Raw genomic sequence first — 22,054 nt, 5'->3', positions numbered from 1 at the left:
TTGAATGAAATCTCATCTAATTGAATTTGTAATTTGTAATTGATGTAAATAAACTGAAATTCATAGACTTTACAATTTTGTTTGTTTACACTTAAATTATATTGCATATTAACCAAAATGTGAAATTGAATTAAGTAGAATAATTATTATCATGTTGATCAATACCTGAAATTATTTTATTGGGCGTTGTTCTCAAGACTGTGAATGTGTACTGGTGTTTATGTGTTTGATAGTGAGAATTAGTTGTGAGGTTATGAAGAGTATGTTTGATAGTGAGAGTGATTGAGAGTGGTTGGGAGAGAGAGTGATGGAGATTCATGACTGTTATTTGAATGAGATGAATAAGTTGATGTAGGAATGTGGAGATAACTAGTGTTATTGAGATGGTATTAAAAAAGTGAGTAGTATATGTGTATGTGTGTGTTGAGTGATTTAATAATTAATGTTTGAATGTAATCTGATTTTCGATCATAATCCCAGCTGGTATTTAATTTAAACATGCAAACTTTTGTACACCGCTTAGTGGTGATTATGCTAATTGCGAGCCTCAATATATGAAGGGCTTGCGCCATCTCAGCAGTGAGTTCATGAACGCTTACTTCTGAACATTCACTTTCTTGGATGGGATGGATGCCTAATACTTCCCGGTTTTTTAATTGTATAACTTTATGTTTCAGTCTACGAAGTTCAACCGTCTTCACAAACCACTTTTAGTATTATTATGTTTTTGATGATGTATGACTTTTTTTTGTATTATAATCAACTATAACTAGATTATTCTACCTATTACAAGTACCGTTCCATTTTATTTCGTTATAGATGCGAAAACATTTTAGAAAAATACCTAGCAACCGTTCATAGTTTTGAACTGATTTGACCAAAAAACAAAAATTTTTTTCCTCGTTCTACAAATCAGTTATTTGTCTAATTTAGTTTAATTAACATATACTTTTTTCATCTTAGAGTACTTATATCACTAAAATATTATAGACATTCATAAACATTTGATTAACTGTGTTCATTGTTAATGGTAAATTTAATTCAATAATCGTTTCAAACGTTTTGTTTAACAAGTTATTTCAGGTCACAATCTCGTAATGACTGAACTTTCAAAATTTGATGAATCAAAATAATTTGCCATACTAGTTGGACTTACTTATCTGTATTAAAGTGTATGGAAATAAAAAATGTTTATTTTTGATGTGCATTATGTTTATTTATTTTCTTTGTATCTAATTGCAAAATAGTTTTACAACTGGGATAATATGCTCCGCTATACCTTCTGCTATATATAAATAAGATCAAATCTCATTAGGGAACAACGAAGCTATACGATTGAAAACTTGGAATAATCTAGTTTTCTACACCATATAACTCCTGTCTATCAGCTGTGCCGAAATGGAGCTACGTTATGTCTGCGTCTGGTACTTTTCAAACCACACGGGAAGATGTCCACTTATCCGTTGGTTAAGTTGCCTGCAACTATAACCCATAAATAAACTGAAACTAAATAACGTCCAATTTTTTAGCATTTATATGAAATTCTATCCTAGAATATTATCCTAGAATGAATTAGCTATCTCCTAAGTGACACGTTTATTCACAAGTCAATAAATATAATAATGTCATGTGTTGAAAACCTAATGGAAAGGAAAAACATCAAAAAGATAACATACTGTCTAGAAATGACTGATTGCATAAAAATGTAGATTATTTATTATAGTTTGAGTTTATATTACTTATCAGTAAACAAAACTAGTAGTTTATATATTTCTAATTAAATTTACACATGATAAACATGATACTTATTTATAATATTTAAAGAGTATATAAACATCTATAGTATATACGTATCAAATGGATAGAATTTATTACATCTTCAATGTAAACACCGTGTTTCTCATTTATGAAAACGATAAATCCAATATAATATAAACAAAATATATAAATAATAAATTTCTTAAAAATGGATTTATATATATATATATCTATATATATATATATAAGTGTAGAACAACTTAACCGAAAAGCAGATAAGGAATTAAGATTTAATTATCCTGTAATTTAGACTTGAAGTTACACTAAAATATAACTCAACAACCCATCAAACTTATATTTATAGGATATCTCGGTACTGACGTTCATTAGGTAAATACTTATGTTGTTTTTTATGGAAAGACTAAACCTCAGTAACTACAACCTATGAGTATGTAGTAAGTAAATCCCGAAAATAAATAATTTTGTAAGTCTTCGACATTGAGATTGACCTAATTAGTTTTACGAAACATACCCTAACTGAAAGAGCTTAGCTATGCATGTGCATTAGATCACCATTGGGTACACCTTGCTACATATTTCTCGCAACAACTAATCAGCTTAAATCATATACCTCTCCACAGATCAACTATCTTCCGAATACATCATTGAACTCTCATATTTCTGGATTTTGTTTTGATTGTGTTTGAGATCATCCAATTATAAAGATATTACAGTGGGAATCGTTGTCATACCCTCAATATCCATCACATCTTTATATCCTGAAAAGTTAACACTCTAATAGTTATATCCCGTGGAGATTTATGAATGGTAACTTTGAGAACTATTTATGGACCAATGTAATATGCCTATTTTCTGTTGTATAATTGTTAAGTAACTAAACTATTCATATTCGTATCCCTCTTATTATTAGCTTTATTTTGACCTATAGACTATTATTATACGATTTGCCATTCTTGAGTTATCCCTAGTCCATTAATTACTGTTCCCCCTATTCACAGCCACATTCGACCAAATCTTGTACAAATGTTATTTTCTGTTTTATGGTACGATGTCGTCAGTTTGTTTGGTATATAAACCCAGTATGTTTGAGAATAATGATTCATACTGCAGAGGCTGATATTGGTGTTCTGGACTTAACTGGCTGAGCTAGGCAGAAAGCAGGACTGATATGTACTCAGGACTGCTCATATAGTTTTGTATATCTTTAGGCGATCAATAAATCACTGTTCTCTAATAAGCGAGCCAATCGATATAACACTAATATAAATAATTTCTTTTGTAATTAAAATTAAATTATAGATTACTGGAGTTTAAGTATCCCATGGTTTGTTATCTTTCACTAGTATTATTATATAGGCATCCGAAAGGATTGCTTCATATAGGATGTTTCCTAGTGTTCACACCTCATAAACAGATGATTCTTCATTTTTCATTTAGTCCATTTTTTGAGAAAACTGTATAAATTATATTTAAAAGTATAATCCTTCATAAGCATACATATAGAAATTATTATATGACTGGGTATATACTCAGTTTAATTGAAGTGCTTATCTCATTCTCAACGAATATTATCATTGGTCTATATACCTTTTATACTAAACATACAGTCCAATTTTACGAACTGTCTGAAAAATTGAATCATAAAGTCATTATCTATCTGATATTTGACAATATCTCATAAATGTAAAAACCATTATTCTCATTAAACATAAAGTAAACCATCTCAGATATATTCTTGAAGACTATACTTTTATTTTAGTTAAGTTACATTTTGTAAAGCTCTTTTGTTTTCAATACAAAATTTAAATTGATTGTTATAGGCTAAAAGAAATTTACTACCAAATAACCTTAAATGTCAATATAATTATGACCATGTCAAATGATGTACCTTTTTTTAACGTTGAATTACTATTTTGTTTTATTAATATTTACACTTAACTCGTGTAACTGTTCAAATATTTTTTAAAAACCGGTATTTACAATGAGTGAATATCAACTATGAGTTGCAGGTACATCCAGCTGACGAGTCCCAAATAGGACGAAACATGCGTTCTGGATCTCACTGTCAGCCACTACCCATCTTTGCTTTTAATGCTTGTGAATGAAGGCTATATCGAGTCAATACGCACAGTATGCACATATGGCAATAAGAGACTGATCAATTGCAGTTCTAAACATCAATGGGAAGATTTAAACAAATAATACCAAGTGAAAGCAATTTTAGTTTTCTAATATAAAGAGCATTCAAATCGTTTAATTAACAGTCTCATACATAAATTCCATTCATAAAACGTTTGCATGTGGTCAATATCATCATCATATCAATATCATGATTTGATTATGTAAGATATAATTATTACTTGTTTAGGTTGGTTTAAATCTAAACAATCACCAGTCATTTCTAAACTCGAGTTTTCCGCTTTATAAACAAATAATTTGTTTGTTTTATTCTGTTCTATTAATCATTATCTTATATAATGTTTCTCATTTATTACTCATTTAAAAACAATTTCCATAAAAATGTAATTCCAAATGGTAATTCAATCCTTAAATTATAAAAACATGGTGAAATGTTAGGCCAAATTGCGCTTTAAATAAACAACCGAATAGAAATATAAGAATATGATGGATATATATATACATTATTTTTGTATAGTATGCTACTTATGACTTTCAACTTAAGTAGTATGTAGCACCAATCAAAAGTGAAATGCATGGCAGCAGAAGGCTTAGAGGATTGAGTTCAAGAGAACAAAAACAGAAATAGACAAAAATTGTGAATTGGAAGAATTATACAGAATGTAAGGAATAATTGATAGATGGTTTTTAAATGAAGTATTTAATATGCGGTTTTCACATTCTATGAAAACATTCTGTAATTTTGTTTATGACACTTTGTCTTATATATTATCAGAATGATAATGTTTATACACTAAAGTAATTATCTGCCCTATTTTGGGATAAAAAGAGGTTGATTCATTTGATAACATTTGGAAAGTGTTTCAAGTCCATGTTACTAATAGTTGAAAGAAATTATTTGATTTCTCCCTTAAGATAATATGTTTGATATTGAAAACTATTCCATTATGTTTAAATATATATATAACTTGTACACATTCGTAGTATCATCAAACAACTATTAGATATAACTATCCCAATATTATTCATAAACTATTTATCATAACTTCAAGGCCAAACATTATTAGAGCATCAATCTAATTCATAACAATTAACATATTAGATTGATTAGAAGTAGTTTGAAATAAAAAGATAAAAAAGAGCCACTGAAAAATCAAACGGTTTTATCTTAATCTATGATTATTTTTCCTTAGTAACTACATTTTAGCCGAAAAACCATAATCTAAAACTTCGTTTGATTAGATTTACAGAACTCACATTAAAATGATTAACAATTTATAAGTAATGGGAAAGTGAACACTAGTGTGGTGTAGGCTATTTATATCCTCATATGTAATATACAAAAATAGTCAGGAATAGAATATAGTTCAGTTGAAGATCGAGAAGTAAAGAATGGAAACGGAAAGCAATAGGCATGAAAATGCAGGAACAATAAAAACTGAGACGATTGACTAATATTTGCAAAAGGAACAGTCAGGTTCGAGACAACTGATTGATATTTTGCAAATAAAGTATTTACTGTATGATTCTCGGATTCCACCAAGACGTTCTGTAATTTTGAGTTCAAATACATTCGATTGTCCCAAACGGTGTTTGTGTTCACTACACTAGAGCTGACAAATAAACACAGAATTAATAATTATATTAGAAACATAACAGTAACACACAGAGTATAACACATTGACATAAAAGAAATGAAACAAAAGGGAAAATGAATTTAAAAACGATAAATAAAGTAAGGGGAATCATTTTTGTAAAAAAAAATTAACCATGAATTCATTGTAGTTGGTAGATTACAATACAATTTAAAATTTAATTAGTTTGAAAAAAATAGTATAATTATAAGTTTGATTGAGATCATGAATGAATCAATGTTAGACCATCATTTAGGATTTGGAAGCACTGGACGGCCGTATAGTTCTAGTATGATCTCAGTCAAGACTCAGTAATCTTCACAATGCTATACTGATGATTATAAATTTAATAAAAAACTGATGATTCCTTAGTTAAAATAAAATGACTTCGGTATGATTTTTCTGAATCTAAAGAAGTGATTTTTCCTAGAATATTGAAGAATTCGGTGTTATGATAGCGAATGTTTCAGGATTATACAAAAAGTATTCATTAGTTGATATTAGATCTATCATATTGTAAGGAATTTACAAAAAACATTAAATTATCCATTATTCGATTCAGTTTCTAAACAACTTGAGATTAATTACTGAATTTTGTTTTTGATTAGAAGTTCAGAGAATAGACTTTCAACTTCATATGTTTAGTGACTAATCTGAGTACGCTAAATATATACCTTATAATTCCTACATTAAAAAGGGGTTCAAAAATGAACTTTCTAGACTGTTTGGTATTCCCAAATGTCAGCCGTTTAGAAAATGCATAGGTGTTTTTGTAATGTGAATGTACCTGCTTTGGAACTTGTATGAAAACTGGTATACTCTCATAGAAGTAACATGTGATGCATATTCGTGTTATTCATTTGAACTATTTCGCATCATCTTGTATAAGGTGATGGAGGGAAAAGAAAGTTTAAAAAAATGGAATAAAGTCGACTTACTTTTCAAACATTACTGTGAAACAGGTTTAAATTCTACGAAAGAATATCACTTCTCTCACAATTATATTGTTATATCTTGTTAACAAAAGCCAACTAGCATGAAACCTAGATCTAGGGTCTCCTACCGACTACCAACATCAACCTAGTAGCTATTCGGAACATGATGTTTTCTGTTATAACTTTAACATCTGTTAGTATTACATTACAATGTTACTTCATCTGTTTGAATCCATAATTCGTATCTTAGCAATCACTGACAGCTCGTTTATTTTACTCTCATTTCTTCATTTTAAAAATGTGTCTAATTAATCTTATTCAATTACTTTACTTAAAACAGACTACTTTAACTCTTAGATACTGTAAACAATCATCATAAATTTACAACAGGTTTACAATTGAATGAAATTAAGTAGGTTGATAAGTAAACTCACCCCAAATTATTAATTAAAGTATCTCATTCTTATTGTGACAAAAATGAATTTTAGTAGTTGAGATCGTGAATCAATTGAAGCTGAACTACCATAGAAAACCTGGAAGCACTGGAAAGCCGTTTCGTCCTATTGTGGGACTCCTCAGCAGTGAGCATGAATGAATTGTTTATGGGATAGAAAATATTACAGTTGTAATAGGAATCAATTATATTCGGGAATATCTTTTAATCATACCACAAACTCATTTCCAAAAATAGATCAATGTTACTGATATACTACTTATATATATATATATATGGAGAATTATTTAGTAAACATTTCGAATTATTTATTCATCTTTTTTTCGATAAAACGATCCGAAGTTTCTAAGAAATAATGGTTTATTATTTGAATGATCACAATAAAAGTCAGTTTTTAGATAAATTAAAGAATGAGATGAACAGAGATAAGAGTAAATAAATAAGAAATAATTATAATGTTGGATACATTATAATCTATTGCTTATTTCCTGTTATTATTAACTATTATATGATTAATTTACTGAACGGATCCATAAGATGGACTAAAGTTTTTTTAATTTTCAATTGTTCGTACATTATTTGGATCATAGCTAGAAAATGTCAGTTTCATCCTATTTCAAACTCAGCAAATGGATATATCAAACCCATCGACACAGTATGACCATAAACCTACACTAAAAATGTTTATGCATTAATTTGTAAGCCTCGTTAGTTAATTTTCCTGATTACCTCAGATAATATGAAAAAGGAGTTTCATGTACACATTAATGTAAGTACAACTTGGTTAACTGGTTCAAATGGTCAAAGTTTTACTTCAGCACGACTGTCACAAAGATCTGAAAGTCCCAGGCATGGTCGAGTACTCAGTTTCGTACATGTACTCAAAATGAATTCATTAATTTTTTCATAATTTCAGATTGTTTTTCAGTAACCTCATTGAATAATAAAGCATATTTTCCTAAAGTTAAATTCTTTGTTTTTATACTCTTCTAGGTTCTTCTGATCGTCAGACAATTGGATACACTGGTAGAAGTGTGAGTGTTAACGAAGGTAAACCTCTTTCCGGTTCTCAGGTAAATGTTTTCAAAATAAATAAAAAATTTAAATGAATCTTTTTTTACCCTGAACTAAATTACTGATTGCTGTTTACAAATAATTTTGATGGTCATTCCTACTATCTATCAAACAATTAGTTCTAGTCAAGGTTTTGAAGTCATATTACAGTCGTCAATGTGTTTGAATATCAAGACTATAGTTCTGAATAACCTTTCAAAAATAACATTTCATTCAAGTATTTGAAGTATTTACTATAATTTTATTTTATATCGTCACATTGTCAATTAGACAACTGACGCATGAATCATCATTTTGTATACTACTTATGGCTGTCGTCTACTTAAACGAAACCTGGAGTAGAAAATATAAATCAGATATAGATTTGTTTATGCTAACTAATCTACTCATTACAATGTAAATAAACTTGTAAAGTATATGAAAGGATTTTTAGTTCAATCATCTTAACCTTCAGAAAATCTGTCCATGTTTTATGGTAATACTCTTCATTATTGCAAAAGAACATCTTCGGCAATTACTTTGAATGATGATGAGCGGGATAAATTATTCAATCCCTTATGATTATTTAGTCGACAAATGATGTTGATGCTTTTTTTTAGTGGAACAAAATTAAAATATTTTCCTGAAACAACTCACGAGACGTAAACTAATCACTGTTTTAGTCATAGCTATATTACTTTACAGGTTATTTATTTACAAAATCAATAAAAGTGTACTTAGTAATTACTGAAAAATTCACTCATATACGTTATTCATAAATTATGAACACTCACAGTAATCAACTAGAACTGTCTTAGAATAACAGTGTGAAAGTTGAGTTTTTTCTTTAAACCATATCAAAGCAGATTACTTACTTACTTACTTACGCCTGTTACTCCCAATGGAGCATAGGCCGCCGACCAGCTTTCTCCAACCCACTCTGTCCTGGGCCTTCTTTTCTAGTTCTATCCAATTCTTGTTCATTCTTCTCATGTCTGTCTCTATTTCTCGGCGTAATGTGTTCTTTGGTCTTCCTCTTCTCCTTTGACCTTCAGGATTCCATGTGAGGGCTTGTCTTGTGACACAATTGGGTGATTTCCTCAAAGTGTGCCCAATCCACTTCCAGCGCTTCTTCCTGATTTCTTCCTCCGCTGGAATCTGGTTTGTTGTCTCCCACAGTAACTTGTTGCTGATAGTGTCTGGCCATCGGATCCGAAGTATCTTGCGTAGACAGCTGTTAATAAACACTTGTATCTTCTGGATAATGGCTTTCGTAGTTCTCCACGTCTCCGCCCCATACAGTAGAACTGTCTTGACATTTGTATTGAAAATTCTAACCTTGGTGTTGGTTGACAATTGTTTTGAGCTCCAGATGTTTTTCAGCTGTAGGTATGCTGCTCTTGCTTTGCCGATCCGCGCCCTCACATCTGCATCTGATCCACCGTGTTCATCAATGATGCTGCCCAGATATGTAAAGATTTCCACATCCTCCAAAGCTTCTCCGTCAAAGCAGATTAGCATAAAGCAAATAGGCGAAGAGACATTATTATTCACTGATTTTAATAAAAACCTCCTGAATGTTGATGAAACAGTTTTTAGTTTATGTTATGATATCAGTTCCATGGTAGATCGTCTGATAACTAATCGCGTCATCAATTTCACAAAACTAAAACAACAGAATTATTGATTCAGTTTATTTCTGAGAGTTTAGAAAATAAATATTTGGTTATTTCAATAAATCTACAGTTAGTAATTGAGGTATCTTACTTAATTGAATACTGATATTTTTCATTATTTATTACACTGAAATAATCCTATGTTGAGTGTAATTTTCTAGATTACTTATGAGCGTTGTGAATTGTAAATCACGATATATCTGAAAACTAAACCATGTACGCCTCAACGTAGCAAACAGAAAATTTGTGTATAAACCTTAATGTTATCATTAGTTTCAGAAACGTATGAATAGGAATTTGAAATTTTTGTTCATTAAATGTGTGTTCACTCCATCTCTAGTGATTTCTCATTCAAAATTTGTTGTTCTTTGGCTTGTACCGTCTTTATTACCAGTTTCCCAGTATATTTCTATCATTTCTCAACGATGATCCTCATTTTTTGAAAATAATGAATGGAAGCGTGTAGTACTTTACTTTGAGTTTCCAAGTTAAAAGAGACTTCTATTTGACAACTCCAGATTTGGTAGAATTTATTTTATCACTCATATAGTTTAACACATGAATTGTACTGTTCAATATTTTCATTATGACTGAAACACATTACGGTTTCAACTAGACTTCACATTTCTGTCATTATGGGTTTTCATTAAAACCACAATTCATGTTTGTGTCATGCATCTACTCTAATTTAATGTTCTCAAAGTGGGATGTGGTTGATACACACGCAACATAATCGTATGACGTAAGTTATTTCATAGCCTTGTTGACTCAACTCATTTATGTCGATACTTTAATGCATCTAAGAGGTATACTGTTGTCGGTAAGTTTAATATTTTAAGGCCGATTGACAAACATCAAGATTATACTGACATTTTGATCGTAGATCTATACAAAACCACTAAAAATACTGAGTACATTCTTTTAAAATCCGGATCAACATTCGTAAAATTTATATACTAATCAACCTTATGTTAGATATCCTTTAGGATCGACTCTGGATTTTATGAAAGTTAAGCAAAAAGACGTTCTTGTGGATTAAACCTAACCCATTCCCAAAGATTTGATGACTTTATTTGATAATCATCATGTAGTTTTTCAGCTGGAAATACATCAAAATAAAAAGATAAAAAGAAAACTTGAATACGTGACGATGCTCACTAACTAGTTAACAATAAACCACTGTGAGCATGGACATGTAGGACTAAATTCCAAAAAATAGCTGTTAAGTGTAGATTATCAACAAATCTTTTTTACTATAATTTTGAAATATTATAATTTTACGAATATTTTTAAATTTCGACCAGTACTTAAAGTGACAAAAATCTCGAATGAATAGTTCTCCACTGACTTATATGAAAGTGGCATTCAATGACAAGGATTGGAAATCCATAAATCATCATTACCGTTGGCATAGATGATAGAGTTTGCTGACTAGTATCCGATAGCATGAGATATACTTAGTTTCACTAACCAATTGGTTTCATCTGTCATATTTAAATTTATTTACGAGTTTACAGAAAGAAGACTAATTAACCACGGCTGAAGAGTACTGGGATGTACTTTATTGTTTAGTTGTTGTCTTATTTCATGCAGCTTATATTTCTGTTGATTAAGAAAAATAAATATTTGCATCCATTAGTTGAAGTTTAATAAATTTAATAATTTGTGTGAATTAATATAACAGGAAAGTTTTGTTGATGAATTTCAACTAGCATAAAATATAGGTCGAAGGTTTCCTGTTGACTACCAACAACCACTGAACATATTAACACAGTTGAGTCACCCAGATTAGTGGCTGTATTTCAACTTGACCAAAATGGATTACGATCAGTATTTGAAGAATCAGAAAAGAATAAAAAGGATCACTACTTAATGATCAATAAACCATGAATATCATACTTATTCTGTTTTACATTCATTATAATCAGAGTACTCCAAAATTTACGTATAAATGTGTCAGTTAGATCATTTTAAATGCTCTCACCAATATATGTTTTTCCTTGTGTTAAATCTAGATTACTTTAGAAATTCTGAAATTTTCATGATCTCTACTATACTTTTGGTCAGATTGTATTACAGACATAAATTTTTAACTATATTATTATTTTCTAAAGGGCATTTAACTAATTAGTTGTGATATGTCCTTATTGCATACAATCAGAATATTTCTTACAATTTTATTGACGATAATAGTCTATTTGTGTTACATTTAGAATACACCCATTCAATATGTTTATGAAATAGAGTCATTTTCATAATTAGCCTCTTAATTTGATTACTGTTCCTCAATTCAGAATTTGTTTATCCTCATCACCTTTCTCTTCCCTTTTTTAGTTTATACGGAAAACGTATTCATTGTCATCGATATATGTTGAAGGTCAGCAGTATTAAAATGACAATTAAGTATTCTTAACCAATGTAGGAATTTACGATTTTTTTAGCTTTTTAGTAAAATAGTTGCTATAGAAAGATAAAAAATGACCACTGTTTTTGAATAATCCACTTTATTATAAATATAAAGAGTAATACAGTCATCTTAATCCCAGAGTCCTAAATAAACATTAAAACAAATTGCTTAATTTAAATATGATGTTCAAATGAACCTATGGCATATTTTTTGGTAGTGCTATCATAAATCTTATTAGAAAACCATTTTGAGATGCTGACATTTTTTTCAATAAGATAATCCTTTCCTTAGGCATCCGGTAGTTAATTCTTCTAATATGATATTTATTAGTTGAATCGTATAATGTATATCATAAAATTTAAATAATTGTAAACAAAATCTAATTTCAGAAGGCGTTTTGCGGATATTATAGTAATTTTAATATTTGAGATCATGAATCAATTGAAGCTAGATCACCATGGAAAACCTGGAAGCACTGGACAGTCGTTTCGTCCTATTGTGGGATTCCTTAGCAATGCTCATCCACGATCCCACCTCGTGAGATTCGAACCCAACACCTATCTAATCTAATTTCTTTTAAGCAATGCAAAAGTATGAAAATGTTTAGAACTTATTATTCTCTATTTGAATAAACAATCCTATTTCAGAATTGAACTATATGTAATATTATTAAATAGTTAAAGTCTTGATCACATTCAACAGTTAATTTAATCAAGGTATTTGTTCTTTAATTTATATTTCACCATAAATATAAACAAACAGTTCCTCTAATGAATTATGAATTGTTTTAAGTACTAAGCATATCATTGTCAATATTCAAAGGTTGTTTGATAATAAAAGAAGGTAGTAGGACAACATAATGTTATAAAGAATAAGAGGTTAGTAACTAATCCATAAGGTTCATTTTCTTTTAATGTTTAACTTCCAGATTTTATTCCGTGTTTAGTTTATTTTGAATGCCTTTAACCACTAATTTATTTATTTGTGAAACATTCTGTTATCATAGAAGTGTCGAATAGAAAGTAATATGCATCCTTATGACTAATATATTACAAAACACAAATATTTAATTTATCTCTTATCTATTAACAGATATGTTCATTTGGAATTTCACTTTCGAATAAAGCAACATTATAATAATGATCCGAAGGGGGTTTCGTGGAGATTTTAGTAATTTTATATAGTTAAGATCATGAGTCAATTGGAGCTAGGTTTTCCATGGTGGTCTAGCTTCACTCTAATCCTTGATTAATGAAAAGATAACCAGTTAATTAAACTAATAAAGAGGTATATAACTGAAGATTAAAAGATATTCTGTTTTTAAACGATCGACTATTCTCTAAGTATAACGCTGATATAAAAAGTATGTTGTTTTACTTTTCATCTCATATTTGAATTACTTTCAATTCATCAAATACTTGACAATTGATTTCTGGTTTAATAACAATTCTACTCCATTTTATGTTAATTAAACTTATTTTTCTGTCAGAATTATAAATATTCATTAGATCTTCTACTGATTGTTATAAATGTTGATCTGTTTTTTAAGACTAAAACAGATCAGAATATTTGTTAAGGTGTTCTGAAAAAAATATTTTATATGCCAAGATCCTGTATTGGAAGGTCGTGGGTTTAATATGAACCTCTTCTTGGTTTGTAATATAATAACTAGAATTCTGACAATTAGACAATCCACAACAATGCTATGTAATCTATCGACAACTGCTTAAGCAGGCAAATTCCTCATGAAAGCCTCTCCTTTCAAAATATAGTAATGATAAACTGAAGTATAACGCAATACTGTGGACCGATAAACTAGGTTTTCGTATGAAAGAATGATACATTTATTCATAAAAATTGACGTATAAACGTATAAATGATTAAAAACCATTTAAAAGTCAAAGATTCAAGTGAATAATATTTGTACATCATTTATGCCCTACCTGAAATTAATTGTTACAATTAATCTTTCTGCAAAACATAAACTCCATACAACTTGTAATAATTAATAATTAGAGTTCTGGTGAGAAGCAGTGACCAATGGAGTTCAACTAGGTCTGTTGTTATATATCAACTCACTGAAGACAATGGTGAATGGTTGCTCAATTTCGTGGATTGGTTGAAGTTAGACATTAACACCAATGGATGCGGGCTCAGTGGTCTAGAGGTTGAGCGATCGCGCGAGAGACTGATAGGTCCTAGGTTTGAATCTCGTTGGTTGGGATCGTGGATGCGCACTGCTGAGGAGTTCCACAATAGGACGGGACGGCCGTCCAGTGTTTCCACTGTGGTCTATCTTCAACCGACTAATGATTTCAACTATAAAGAATATGTATTCAGTCATTCTTCACAGACTATTACGTGTTTCTATCCAACTATAATCCATAAAAATGTGAAATAATATGATTTTGACTAAAGTACAATGAGTAGTAATTATGTTTTAGCTGACTTTTCTTCGGTTGATAAATAAAACGAATTCAGTTTTCTTTTTAAACATGAACAACGGATATTTATTATTATTATTCCATTTTTGTTTTAGAGAATAAACATCCAAATACCGCGTAAAATATAATTAAAACCTTATTCAAAATTAATTGTTTAAAAAAATGAATATTTAAAATTATTATCAGTAGGGGTTTTGTGGAGATTTAGTATTTTCATGGTTGAAAGGGTGAGTCAATTGAAGCTAGACCACCATGGAAAACCTGGAAGCACTGGACGGCCGTTTCATCCTATTGTGGGACTCCTCAGCAGCGCGCATCCACGACTTGGTTTGGTTGGAGTTAGACATAAACACCATGGGATGCCGGCTCAGTGGTCTATCGATTAAGTGCTCTGGTGCGAGACTGGCAGGTCGTGGGTTCGAATCTCGCGAAACGAGGTCGTTGATGCACACTGCTGAGGAGTCCCTTAATTGGTCGAAACGGCTGTCCAGTGCTTCCAGGTTTTCCCTGGTGGTCTAGCTTCAATTGACTCACGCTTTCAACTATGAGAATATTTAAAAGGTTTTCAAAAGTTAAAAATTATTAAAACTAGATCAATCTAAATTAAATAACCAATGAGAAATAAGAATGTAAAACAAAAAAATATAAATATAGTTTTCTCAAAATTTATACAAAAGTAAATGATCAATAATATGAAAATCAAGGCAAAAATAGAGATGAAATAAGGGAAAAGGATACAAAGTAAGAATATATCAAACGAACAATTTTTCCAATTTATATTACATCAAACACTAAATGAATTATTGATCGAATAGAAATTGACTTTATCTAAGATTTTATGTCGATTAATTCGTTGTTATCGTATGAGACAATAGGCTAGTACTGTGGTGTGTGCTACTGATATTGACAGATATAAATAGTTATGTATCATCAATAGAAAGTGAAATGCCTAAAGACAGAACGTTAAGAAGTTCGAAGGAAAGAAAACGAGAACAGAGAATGATTGATGTGGAAATGAAAGAACAATGAAGTTTGAGACGATTGATTGACATTTTGAAAATGAAGATTTTACTGTATGCTTATCAGATTTTACTAGGATGTTTTGTAACTATGTATTTAAATATATTCGTTTGTCCCCACTTGTGTTCGCATTCACTACAGAACTATTGAAAACCATGGTATAAACTGAAAATCAAATAGAAACCAATATCATTTTCGCTGTAATACACCATGGAATGCAAAGTTACAGTCATAAACTTGAATTTTGCATGGTAAAAATCTGTTTTAATAATTTCGCAAGCAACCACTTTGTTTTGTTACTTATGTTATGTGCCAAACTGTTATCATACCGGTATTCTTGAAGGAATTCAAGATATCGATCAGATCATAATTTTTAGCACCCAAATTTTAGTTTATCACATAAGCCAAAGAGAGGTTTGCCAATAAAACTTTCCAGTGTTGCATTATTTATGTTTTGTTTATGCATGTGTAGATAGTTACTTGATTTGAAGGTATTACCAACCAAACAAGCTGGGGTTCTATTGAAAATCAAGGAACACTAAACAGACATTATGAGCATTTATAACTTAATTCAAGAGATTTGAGTTCAATTCCCTATGTGATGCAGTTTAGGCACTTCTGAGAAATATTTGACAAAGCGAAAATTATTGGCCAGCGTCCTCTGATTCTCAGTGATTTCCCAGTGGATAGCTTCGATGAATACCACATTATCAATTGCACACGGAGTTTAAACATTAAACCCGCCCGCCAAAAGTTGATGGCATTAGTTGCCTTTGCACTAATCTGCATTGTGAACAAGGTCTTTACACTGATATTTATTTACAAGTAAATTTATTGAAATTTGTGAATGACCACAAATATTCTCATTGTGAATTAATAAGTTTTTCAACATATCTAACTTGATTTGACTTCAACTTCTATTAAAAATTGTAACTGAACATTCAGAATTTTAGCGTGAAAAACAATTCCTTTACTCATATTTACAAGACATTTGAATAAAATGTATAGAGAATAAAGCCTAATTAGCCCCTAGTTGGAAGTCATGTTTTTTAGTCCGATCATGGCTTTACTGAATCCTCGAAAATTCGGATCTTGTTAATGATTTACACATAACGCACCATGTATTCATCGATTTTATCAGAATAGACTACCTATTAACACAAAATTATATCCTTGGATTTTCGGAATATATTTTAGAATTCTAGACATTGACTAAGGGTTGTAATGAAAAGATATACGTCTATAAAATCCAAATCGAAAAGAAAGAATATTTAAAAGTTAGTTGAATCGTATAATCACCATTTACAGAGAGTAGATGTATCACTTAAAATCTAATACCCTTGAAAATAGTATTGCTAGTAAATATATCTGAACAAAATATAACATGTTAATGTCATGTCAATTGGGTTATATTTGACGATATATGATGTACTTTTATTATATGTACATGAATGACAGTGTGTATATGGGATGTACAAGATGAATGACAAATTCCATTGGTATGTAATGCTATAATATGGACTTGTTTAAAATACAATCTAAACTTATCCGAATATATCGTTCAACCATTTAAAGTATGAAACCATTTCCCATTCCTCACAATATGATTTATCACCATATGGATAACCTTAAACACTTTTAAATCTATTCTATTTTGGATACCATTTTGAATAAATTAGAAATCTACATAATCATTGGTATTATCAATAAAAACAATATTTACAACTTATACAGACTAGTTTGAAAAGTTTTCTAGAGGTATATGTGTAAATCAACATTTTCGCTCATTGAGTTGTCAATCAATTGCTTCAAAATACTGCAAACACTCAAAAAAGAAAGAGAGGAAAGAATTGTAGTACAGATTATTCAGCTTCACATAATTCGTACACTGTCTAGGAAGTGAACCTCAAATTTTGTGGTGACACAGTCTTACATTCATTTTATTTTCAAAAGATGATAAGCGATCAAACTAATGAAACGGTTTTCCCATCTAAGACAATTATTTTTAGAGATATGCGGCTTCTAGATCAGTGAGTTAGTGGTTAAGACGTTTGATTTTTGGCCACGGAGTTGCAGGTTCGGACTCTGCCCCATCTACTTCAACTTGGGCATACGAATAGTATGACCAGCTTCTACACTTCAAGTGTAGCTCATACATAAGTATCTAATGTCTGAGTTCATCTTTAAAAAATTTCATTTAGATTTACATTATATTTTAAATGCGATTCAAACACATATGAATTAGGACAAAGGATTATACTCAATATGTAATGGTATATGACAATAAAAATTATAATGGATTTTGATCCATTCATCTCAACAGCTCATATATCATATTTATTGTATTTAGCAAGCCGTTATCGTTTATTGTTTCTTTAAAATTTTGAAGCATTCCGATTCCATGCATTTACAGATCCCTTGTATCACGATCTAAAATCACTGAATAACTGAATGAAGTTGCACAGCAGTATATCAAAATAGGCTATATCTATTGATGAATTTCTGACTGCTTTTTCAAGATATTATTTTTTAATAACCTAGTTGTTATTCTGTAAGTGTAAAGTCAATTCGTGATATAAACTATTTTTAGGTTAAAATCCCTAATAGTTGAGTTCATGAGTCAATTAAAGCTAGACCACCAATGATTCCAGTTTTTTTCCCATGGTGGTCTAGCTTTAATTGACTCATGATTTTAACTATTAAATTACTACAATCTCCACAAAAACCTCCTTCTGATGATAAAATTCTTAAATCCACTGTTTTAAGTATTTTTGATTTAGATTCTTGAAAGTAGAAATTAACTTATTTTATCCATATATCCTGAAAAATCTTTTAAGTATTTAGCGATATTTCTGAGGTAAAAATATTCAACTTATAATCTTCATAGTTGAATTCACCAGTCAATTGAAGCTAGACCACCATGGAAAACCTGGAAGGACTGGACGGTCGTTTCGTCCTATTGTGGGATTCCTCAGCAGTGCGCATCCACGATCCCAACCAACGAGATTCAAACCCAGGACCGATCAGTCTCTCGCGCGATCGCTCAACCTCTAGACCACTGAGCCGGCCGTTATCCAACGGTGTTAGTGTCTAACTTCAACCAGTCCACGAAATTGAGCAACCGTGGTGAAGTTACTAAATTATAAAATCTCCAGAAAACCTCTTCTGATTGTAATCTTCAAAATTATTGAGACGAAACGACACTAAAAAGTGTTCAATTCGGATAAACACATATCTAATACATAAACAACAAACAAAATATAATATTTTAAGAAGCTGAAATCTGAAATTTTGTCCCATATTACTGAAAAGTGGAAATTAGTACTTAACAAATGAATTTTGATCACTTTGTACATAAGTCAGATTTTTAAATCCCAGCATCTGTTAAATGGGGACAGCTTGATTATCAATATGATTAAACTATTTCACGTGAATATGACATCATACTAAACCACAGAACATAGTTCTATAGTTTTTTTAATTTACAAAACTTTACAGCAAAATGTCATTTGACTCATTTAATATAAAAATGACAGTTTGAATCTTGTTCATGAAGGAAACGCTAAAACGTATTTCGAGAAACATGGTGTTTTCATCTCCACAGGTACTTAATGGTTAATAGGTACAGTTTATCTCGTTTAAATTTATTTGAGCAAACACTAATACGATCATCATTAACATAAGTTTAGACATGGTAGATTTGAAAAATGATTGTTCCACATTCTTTTTACTACCTAATGAACAAGAAATCAAACATAACAGTACCAATAGTCACTCAAAACAAAACGCTAGTACAAATAATCAATCATTCGTTATTATTGGTTAGAACGAGCGGCTAAGCTGCATGTTAATCAATTTTTTCTTCTAACATCTTTTTATAATTTTATCTCATATTGTTTGACTTAACTACAAAAATCTCACTGTAATCTATGGAGTAGGAATATCAATAAATAACTAAAGCCCACTTTACCGATTAACCATAAATAGCCTAAAGCATAGAATGTAGAACAAAATAAATGTTATGTTCTCAAATAATAAGACAAATAGCGGCGAAACAACAATTCGTAGTCAGATACGATCTGTTTAATAGTATTCAGTTGCCTCGATATTGTTTTTAGAATGTAAATGATTTAGTCGAGATACACAAGAAATATCAAAACAACAACAACAACAAAAAAAACTTGGAACAGTTCAATATCGACTTTTCTGACAGCTGTTAGAAACAGTACTTCTGTGAAGTTATTGAATTTCACCAAGTCTGTAAAATATATATATTGGTTTTCATTTTTAACATTGGTGAAATTTAGGTCAAGGTCTACGTGTTAGTTACCATTAACCATGGATAATATAATCGGACATTATTATCCATGAATATGAAATTTGAAGACCTAGAATTTGAAATATAATTTATTTCTATCATTTCAATAGTATCAAATGTCTAACAAAAATATAACAGTATAGCCCAAATATTTATCTTATTCATAGTCCAAGAAAAATTAATCTAATATGATATAAAATTATTGATATATCATTAAATAAAAGTAAATATTTAACATGTATCCTGAGAGATACATGTTATAATTATCATATTGACTAAATGAACTTGCTACTTTTGTTTCCATGAAATGAAAACAATGATCTGGTTATGCAAGTATACAAACTAGTTAATGTCCAATAATTATTCCGGAAAATATATGATCAGCAGTAGTAGTAGTAGTATTAATGGCTTTATTCAATATTATATTTTTCTCAGCACAAAGTATTTCAACAAGTTTCCTTTCCTTATTTCTTGATTGACCGGGACGATAAATATTGATTGATCATCATTTGGATGTAAGCAGTTCAGAAATCAACATGTGAATAATGTTCATTCTTTTCAATGCATATTGTCAGTTACCACGATGTACTTTTTTGTAACTTATATAGCGTAAGGTCGTAAGCTTATCATAAACGCATCTGACTAGGTTATGCAACTAATAGACATATTAATGTGTTAAAACAAACAAAAATCAGACAACTTATTGAAGTGTCTAAATAGAAGGAATAGGTAGCCCAGATATTTGAACAGTCCGCCAATTTGCTGACCCCTTTAATAAGTAAGCTCATTAAAATAGTAATCAATAGTATATGCCATGTTCAAATGACTAACGTTGCCGATAATTCATTGATTACACCTTTCTTGTAACCAGCTTAAATAATAGCCATTCATCTACGATTCCTTCTAAAAAATTTTAACCAATGAAGTTATTTACTCCGGAAGATAAGCAAATATCAACTAATGACGTTGTTTAATTGAAAATGAATACCTAAGGTTGACCAAAGTTATTAAAATCCCTACAATTGAATGCCTATATTAGATAATTAGTATGGTTTTCTTCATTGAAGACATTTGACATATCTAAACAGATATACCACATGAACTATAGTTGAAAGCGTGAGTCAATTGAAGCTAGACCACTATAGAAAACCTGTAAGCACTGAATGGCTGTTTCATCCAATTGTGGGACTCCTCAGCAGTGCGAATCCACGATCCCACCTCAAGAGATTCGAACCCACAACCTACCAGTCTCGCGCCAGAGCACTTAACCGATAGACCACTGAGCCGGTTTTCCCTGGTGGTCTAGCTTCAATTGACTAACGCTTTCAACTATGAAAATACTAAATCTTCACAAAAACCCCATCTGACATGAACTATAATTAAAATCTCTAGAAAGTTGAATATAATGAGAGTTTATTTTCTAAGAATCCATAGAGGTTTTTCTTTATTTACCATTTATATAAAATTAATGTCTTATTTAAGTTTCCTTTACTAAATAAGTGATATTTAAAATATCTACTTTGATTATTTTACGATAGCTTATCTTTTTTGTACTACTGATATATATTAAGTAGGATATTTCATCTATGTGTAAATTCACATTTTCTTATATACACTAGTCAATTATTTATATTTACTTCGAAAAAGAAAAACAAAATATTTGATAAATAACTGCCTTCAGTTTTTTTTTCGAATTTTAATATTTCAAAAATCAATAACATAATGACTAAATCGATTAAATAAATAATTCAATATAAATCATGTAACATTTTAATTATATCCAGTGAAAATACCTGTATATTATTGATTATTTATCAAGTTTTTATATTTTGTATCCTTTTTTAAATATTCACTACATTTATAATATTCATAATATTAGCATACACATGTTTTGATGAGGTTTTATTCTCTATGCTGGATGGTTTGGTCGTGGAGCTTTCGTCGTCCTTCTGAACGACATCATCGGTACAAACTACCCGAACCACGACCAAACCATCCAGCTCAGAGAACAAAACTCCATCAAAAACATCCACCTGAGCTACAAATCTTCTCCACCATCTCAATACATATGTTTTATATAAGATAGATTTATACTTACCTCTCTTCATTTTGAAGTCAATAATTTCTTGGAAATGAGATTAAAATCTAATATGAAACGGCTATATATAATTATATGAAATCTTGACTTTTATATA

General features: G+C 30.2%; 1 protein-coding gene across 1 annotated transcript in view; it reads left to right on the top strand.

Annotated features, from left to right (window-relative positions):
• The window catches only part of Smp_156480 (hypothetical protein), a gene marked incomplete at both ends in the record, with an annotated part of 53,416 nt that overhangs the window by 16,038 nt on the left and 15,324 nt on the right, over nt 1-22,054 (top strand). The window contains one exon of the mRNA XM_018794905.1: nt 7,935-8,014. Within this exon, the coding sequence (XP_018649271.1) occupies nt 7,935-8,014 (80 nt within the window). The remainder of the gene's footprint in view (nt 1-7,934; nt 8,015-22,054) is intronic.

Source organism: Schistosoma mansoni, chromosome 1, assembly GCF_000237925.1.
Source record: "Schistosoma mansoni strain Puerto Rico chromosome 1, complete genome".
NCBI classification, from domain to species: domain Eukaryota; kingdom Metazoa; phylum Platyhelminthes; class Trematoda; order Strigeidida; family Schistosomatidae; genus Schistosoma; species Schistosoma mansoni.
This window is presented reverse-complemented; position numbering and strand designations above follow the sequence as displayed.